The 7,778-nt window shown below is 38.7% G+C and overlaps 1 protein-coding gene across 1 annotated transcript in view; it reads left to right on the plus strand.

Annotated features, from left to right (window-relative positions):
• Positions 1 to 7,601, plus strand: part of usp33 (ubiquitin specific peptidase 33) — a 28,457-nt gene extending 20,856 nt beyond the window's left edge. The window contains exons 17-23 of the mRNA XM_065269612.2: positions 1,203 to 1,329; positions 1,599 to 1,768; positions 3,625 to 3,706; positions 3,785 to 3,893; positions 4,477 to 4,579; positions 4,776 to 4,844; positions 6,421 to 7,601. Of these exons, the coding sequence (XP_065125684.1) occupies positions 1,203 to 1,329; positions 1,599 to 1,768; positions 3,625 to 3,706; positions 3,785 to 3,893; positions 4,477 to 4,579; positions 4,776 to 4,844; positions 6,421 to 6,578 (818 nt within the window). The 3' untranslated portion in view covers positions 6,579 to 7,601. The remainder of the gene's footprint in view (positions 1 to 1,202; positions 1,330 to 1,598; positions 1,769 to 3,624; positions 3,707 to 3,784; positions 3,894 to 4,476; positions 4,580 to 4,775; positions 4,845 to 6,420) is intronic.
• Positions 7,602 to 7,778: the final 177 nt, after the last annotated feature.

Genomic DNA, 7,778 nt, shown 5'->3' on the forward strand with positions numbered 1-7,778 from the left:
TTTTGCTAATGCTAATGATTTTTCGGAATTTGCAAGGTCCCGTAAAGACACGTGACCTGTTTAAAGTCCTGCACTTTCTTCTATGCAGCGTCTGAAGTTTGCATATTATTTATTATTTCGCTCTCCAGAAACCACTCGCGTGCATTTTTGTTTATAAGACGACTATAAAGGAGCGCGCGACGCACCGTTCTATGCTGTGAATGATCTTAGCTTCAGTGTGGATATTTGACGAGCTTCCTGATCTCTGCTTTAATCCAGTTTTCAGGCATTTCTCATTGTGATTTTTTTATATGCATTTAAAACCCCCGCTTTGAGGAGCTGAACGATATACCTTGTCAGGATGACGCGCGGGCATTTTTGTTTATTATAAGCTCAAATGAGCATGTGACATGAAATTCTTTATGCTGCTGAATGATCTCCATTTCATTGATACATGTGTCCTCACTACGGCACGCCCAGCATTGTTTATGCGTCTCATCGATCATTTCCTGATAACTGCTTCAGTCTAGTTTGCGACATTTCTCATTGTGAATGTTGATCTGCACGTAAATCTCTCGTTTTAAAGAGCTGAACTATAACTTTTGTTGTGATGACACGCGCGTCCTCACTAGGACACGCCCATTACGGCATTGTTTCGGTTTTCGGGTTTTCCGGGTATCTTACTAGGTCCACTTTCCGGCAACGATCTCAGAAAATTTATGGGACTCATTTGCGTTCACACAGAAGCTTGTCTGGCAATTTTACAGGTATTTTCTTGGACCAAATGTCTGTGTGAATGGGGTTTATGTCATGATAATAGGGAAAGGCATACAAAATGATGTGCAGAAGAGTTTGCAATAGGATTTGGAGATGTGCATTCAAACTCTCAGGTTTAAACCCTGCAGCTCAGTGTGTTGGATGAGAATTACTCATACAGTAGATCGTGGCTCTCACAAGATTGAACTTTAATGGTGCCAGGCTGATTTAATAGCTCAATATTTCCCCATGTTAAACTTTTGGTTGTATTGACTCCCAAATTTTCCATTTATATTCCATTTAGTTTCAATTTCAAAATTGAACAAACATGCGATTTTAATTATTTAATTTATATTGGCCCTGTGTTGGCAATTGGCCACTCTGCTTTATAAATATTGGCATCCGATGAAAAAACATGCTGGCCCAACAGCATCTTTTTTTTATTCATGTGGTTTTATTCTTCCTAGGTGGCCACTATATTGCTTATTGCCGGAACGAAATGAACCAGCAGTGGTATGAGTTTGATGACCAGAGCGTTACTGAAGTATCAGAGTCCTGTGTGCAAAACGCTGAGGCATATGTGCTCTTTTACAAGTAAGAAATGTTGAAATCCGGGACAGATGTTTGTTATATTAACTTTTAACAAGGCCTTAAAGGACCTGTTTTTGGATTTAGTAGAGAGAATATACAGTATGGTTTAGTGGTTAATCCTCAAGTATTTAAAAAGCGACTGTTTTAAGCATAACAGCTCAAGGTTCTGTTGAGCAGGACAGATGGCCTTGGGTCTTACTGTAAATCTCAGTGGGTGTGTTCGGACAGTTGCTGAATGCCGCTAATGTTATTTGTGTGTGTGTGTGATACAGGAAGAGTAATGATGAGTCTCAGAAGGAAAGGAGGAAGGTGAATGGTCTGCTCAACATGATGGAATCCAGCCTCCTGCAATTTTACATCTCACGTCAGTGGCTCAACAAGTTCAAAACCTTCGCTGAGCCAGGACCCATCTCTAACAATGATTTCCTGTGTGCCCATGGAGGTGAGAATCACTCTTGTAAAGATTTAGGTCTTGACTGAACCATCTAACCATTACAACAAATTTTTTGAACCACAGACGGACCAGATATTACCGATTACTCCGGCATCTTCCTCTGATTTTCTCCATTCCTGTTTTTTTATTCTAAGTAAACATGATAGCGTAGAGAGGTCAGCAAATAGACATCAATCATTTCAAAAAGCATTTCAAAGACCTTTCCCTTCTCTTGATCTGATTTGTTTGAACTGATTGATATGAACTGAATTTAAAGGATCTGATAGAGCAACAGAAATAGAAACAGCTCTGCCTAAGTTAGCTTGTGTATAAGTAAGCAATAAGATATGAGAGGCTGTGATGTATGGTGGAATAAGTCACGGCTGAAAGTCATTGTTAGGCACAACATTAAAACTTCTGCCGCAAGTAGCACCACGGACGGATTCACAATTCAGTTCGGCCACCCATGACATCATCACCCTTTCAAGTAAATGAGAAGTGTTAACGCTGAAGCCCCGTATGTGAATGTACCGTACGGGTGATTGCTAAAGCCCAGAGTATAGTCTGTTTTTTGTAAGCGAACGTATGAGCATGGTCAAGCACAGTTTGCAAAGTATAGTTTAACAACTGCATATTGCGACAAAATGCAATGCATCTCCTGGGCTACATACTACATTTTCCCGTAGGTGCATACGCGACATACGCATACAATGTATGTGGGGTTTCAAAAATCCGGCGGTGCGCATACGTGCGCACTCTTCTGATGAAGAAAATAGCATCCTGCGTACTCTACTCTACTAAAAATGGACCCTACTTTGGTCTTAAAGGATTAGTCCATTTTCTTAAAAAAAAATCCAGATAATTTACTCACCACAATGTCATCCAAAATGTTGATGTCTTTCTTTGTTCGGTCGAGAAGAAATTATGTTTTTTGAGGAAAACGTTCCAGGATTTTTCTCATTTTAATGGACTTTAATGGACCCCAACACTTAACAGTTTTAATGCAGTTTAAAATTGCAGTTTCAACAGAGTTTCAAAGGACTCTAAACGACCCCAAATGGGGCATAAGGATATTATTTAGCGAAACGATTGTCATTTTTGACAAGAAAATAAAAAATATGCACTTTTAAACCACAACTTCTCGTCTATCTCCGGTCTTGTGACGCGCCAGCGCGACCTCATGCAATACGTCATCACGTCAAAAACGTCCCAGTGTTTACAAGTGTGGAGAAAGAGGACCATTCCAATGTTGTTGTATGTCGAATGATACTAATTAATGTCTTTGTGTTAGTTTAAAATGTCCACAAATGTGTGTTTCATATATGTAACACGTTACCTTTCCACGGCATTACGCAATAACGTGAGGTCGCGCTGGCGCGTCACAGGACCGGAGATAGACGAGAAGGTTTAAAAGTGCATTCTTTCTTTCCTTGTCAAAAATGACAATCGTTTCGCTAGATAAGACCCTTATGCCTCATTTGGGATCGTTTAGAGTCCTTTGAAACTGCAATTTTAAACTGCATTAAAACTGCTACGTGTTTGTGTCCATTAAAGTCCATTAAAATGAGAAAAATCCTGGAATGTTTTCCTCAAAAAACATAATTTCTTCTTGACTGAACAAAGAAAGACATCAACATTTTGGATGACATGGTGGTGAGTAAATTATTTGGATCTTTTGTAAAGAAAATTTACTTATCCTTTAATTATGCTGCGCAGTGATATACAGAATCATTAGGGGCAGCAGTCATAGCTGTGTTTTATTGTAAATAAAATACAATCATTGACCAATTAGAATCAAGGGCCATAATGAACGGTTTTAAAAGAATGTAGGCTGTTTAAAAGTCAACATGACTTTTTCTTGATAGGTGTCCCACCGAATAAAGCCACATCCATTGATGATCTTGTCACGGTGCTTCCGCAAAACGTATGGGATCATCTGTATAGCAGGTATAAGTTTAATGCTGGTACGTATTTTAAAATATCTGGTTCTTATTACATGCTCATTGTTGGCTCACTGTTGACTAGGTATGGAGGTGGCCCAGCTGTCAATCATTTATACGTCTGCCACACGTGCCAGACAGAGATTGAGAAGCTGGAAAAACGACGCAAGAATGAGCTGGACATGTTTGTGCGGGTAAGAGCTACAAATCTTAAATTAACGAAATATGGAGTATAGAACACCTTGGTCTTTTTATGTATCATACTATGTATTTATCTGTCCTAATAATGTACATTCATGGACGCATACCCAGCACCTTTAAGAGCGAGATCAAGTGTGTCCCCACATACTAAAAATGGTAGTCATTAATAATGCATAGGAACCAAAGTACTTGCTTTCAGCGCAGATGCACAGCTCAGTTTAAATTAAGGTGACAGATAACGCTGTCTTTCTGCCCCCATATTGTATCTATTGTGCTGTCTCTGTTCCAAAGCATAATAAACGTCCGGTCCAACCTAGAATGTGAAGTGTGAATCAGGTTTCCTATGAAGATCAAATTGTTGATTATGAGGTTTTATTTCATTTAGGATGCTGCCTATGTAGGCAGTTGTCTGTGTAGACTTATAAAACAGAGATTTTGTCTCAGGTTGTCCTTCCCTTACTTTTTTGCTGCAGTGGTGCAGTGATATGTTTTATGAAGTAACGATCAGCTCAGTTTCTCCAATGTCTCTTCCTCCCTCCATCATGTCATTGTTTTTCTCTTCTGTCCTTCATAAAGCTCAACAAGGCATTTCAGGAGGAGGAGTCACCTGTAGTGATATACTGTATCAGCATGCAGTGGTTTCGGGAATGGGAGGGCTTTGTCAAAGGCAAGGACATTGGTAAGTCATTTCCTTTTCTTGCTGATAATGTTTTTAAAATATCTGAAAGTGTAAAATTAGAAATTAGGATGGTGTTCTGTGGGTATTGGGTAAATAAGTCCTCAAAGTATTTAACTGATTACTGGTTTGTGGTGGCATTTAAGTTTTGTTTGAGATATTGCCGTACTTCGATGACATGTGCTATTGTGTCTTTCAGATCCACCAGGGCCAATTGATAACTCCAAGATTGCTATGAATAAAAACGGACACATTACATTAAAGCCAGGTAATGTCATAACATCATGCATTTATAACTTATTTTACTTGCATAACATTTTATGTAACGCGTGACATTTCCTGAAACATAATATTTACTTAATAAAATAATGAGTGCAGGACTTATTCATTGATAATTGATGAGCTTGTAAGTGTTTTCTATATGACAAATAATTAAAGGGGTTAATGGTGCGTTCACACTAGGGATGTTCATATCTGTTCATTTTCCTGACTGACAACCGCAGCTTACATTAACCGTTAACTTATAAGATTTTAATATTAAATTGTCATTAAGTAAAAATACAGTTGACAGTTGTCTGTGACCTGATAAAAACAAAACATTTTATTTCATTTGAACATGCGAATAGCAGCGACAGATCAACAACAGAACCAGGATGCATTCATTATCAGATATTCACGCAACATTACCTTATCAAAGAGGACGCGATCAGTCCAGATTATTAATATCCAAAAAGGCAGTTTGTCTCTTTTTCATCTACCACAGTGGCCATTTCTAAAGCAGGACACATTTCAAAAAGTTTTTTTTGCGTCGTCTTTCTCCGTTTTTGCAAAAAGAGATATGTTTATGGTCCAGGTCAGAGGCCATCAAGCGAAGGTCTGTCCGGATGTGCGCGAGTCTGAGATGGAACATGCATCTTGTGCACACATGGGCGCACGTCTCCGTTCAGCTTCCAAACCATACTCAAACACGCACACAAATGATTTCTCATACAAATTATTAATTTACCAGACCGTCAGGGCAGCAATAAATTGTGTCATTTACAGGACATTCACAAATTAAAGATAGAAAAGTGGCAAAATGTCTGTCGGCTCATAACGACATGCACTGTGCGTTAGCAAATATTGTTTTCTTTTAACTGATAATGTTAATCGGTCATAAATTCTAATTTTTGGTTAACGGTTAAACGGTAAATATGAACATCCCTAGTTCACATCAGACACGGAAGAGGCGGCAAGCGCGAGTGATTTACATGTTAAGTCAATGCAAAGACGCGAATAGGCATCCTGTGGCGCGGATGGCGCGGATTGAGTGTTTGCCACGAATTGAGAATTCAGTGACGCGATTACAGGAAGCGAGCGTAGGCAGAAAACAAAACAACAATGGATGACAATCATCATCACTACACGAGACATCTTCGTACTTTTACTGGAATAAAAAGGATCTTGTTGGAAGAGTGAGAAGGTCAACAATCTGGTAAGTTTACCCAATTTGAGCTATATAAGATCCCCCCATGACGTGAATTTACGCGTGAATGACTAGAATTTCATAAGTGACTTTGACACACAAATGAAGCGAGTAAAATCAAAATGTTCAAGCGTCCAACTGCGCCCGAATAGTGCGTTTTTGCCGCCTCTCCCGCGTCTGGTGTGAACACACAGTTAGAATGCACAGGTTGTTTATACACACTTATAAGTGTGTATTAGGAAAGTAAATGCTGTGAATAAATTTATGTTGACTTTTAAAAGATGTGCTTACTTTGTCAAGTTACCATCATGAAATATGCAACCATAAAATTATTTCACTAACATTCACACACAAAATGTGTGGTTTATTCGTTCAACAGGTGCCGATTCAGGGCAGATATCTGAGGAAACCTGGAATTTTCTCCATTCCATCCATGGAGGGGGGCCGGTGGTGACTGTGCGGCCCAGCGTTAGCCATCAGGAGACGGAGAACTCTCATGCAGAGGAGAAGATTGAAGTGGAGACACGCTCAGTGTAGTTTTTCTGAGTTGCATCCGCAAGGGGACCGAAAAACACTTAGTTTGCACTTCACCTTTGTTTTTTTTTAGGCATTTGAGAAAGGACCTTGCAGCTTCACCTCAATACACACGTATGCACACACCGTTCCTACACTATCTCTTCCCTTTATGACTGTTCTTTATAGCAGGCAGGTGGATTAAACGTACTTCATTGTGCTTTACATTTGTATATACTACTGTGCATATTGACGTCCTATTGGCAACAGACATACTAGCACATTTTCACAGCTTGTTAATGTATTTGATTTTCATGTGCGACAGCTTCTTGGGTTAATCCTTTCTCTAAAACCAAATAGCTTGTTATGTGTGTATATCAAAAAAGGTGAAGGATTCCACTGCATCTTTGTGTAGATATCGTCAAGGTTACTCCTCATTTCAGAACATCAAATATGTTGTCTTAGTGGATGATATGTTTTGTATGAGGGTATGAAGGGATACAAAATGCTACGTAGTCTCAGGAAAGAACTTTTTTGGTTGTTTTGCACTGTACTGTAGATTCAAAAGCGTGCATGCTTCAGCTCTGATGTTTGATATGTATTTGAATGTACTTGTACTTAAAGAACACACTTTCCTGCACTAAATGTTATTTATTCCAGAGGGGTATTATATCCCAACATTCACAGACATTTTCTTTGTTAGAAAATGATTTGGCAAGCTATTTCTAAGCAAATGCACGCTAATAGGAATGATGTGGCACATTATGCTGGCAAGAAAATCGATTTCATACTGTAGTTGTGCTACCTGTTTGCATGTAGATGCAATACTGAGGCACACAATTGAGAAAATCAGTGGCTGTCTTGTTTAAAATGTTGAATGGAAGGACAAACGTGGCTCAGTTAAATACTGCTGCATCAAATGTGTAGATTTAAGGCATTATTTAATGTATAGAAGAATGTGATGTCGTTTTTTGATAATAATTGTCTGCAAAGGTGAAAGCTGTATCTCAGTGGCTAACATTAAACCCAAAACTTATGCTGTGGAAATCTATGTGGTATCATTCTTATCTACTTTTGACCCTATTTATAAACTCATGGAAGAAAAATGTCACCTTTTAAAATTGACTGAGGAGTTTTTAATATTTATGAATCCCATTTTCTTCTATACAAAGGTCGATCTTACGGAAACATGTGTGGTGGTATTGCACAAAATTGTATTATTAT

This window comes from Paramisgurnus dabryanus, chromosome 6, assembly GCF_030506205.2.
Source record: "Paramisgurnus dabryanus chromosome 6, PD_genome_1.1, whole genome shotgun sequence".
In the NCBI taxonomy this organism is placed as follows: domain Eukaryota; kingdom Metazoa; phylum Chordata; class Actinopteri; order Cypriniformes; family Cobitidae; genus Paramisgurnus; species Paramisgurnus dabryanus.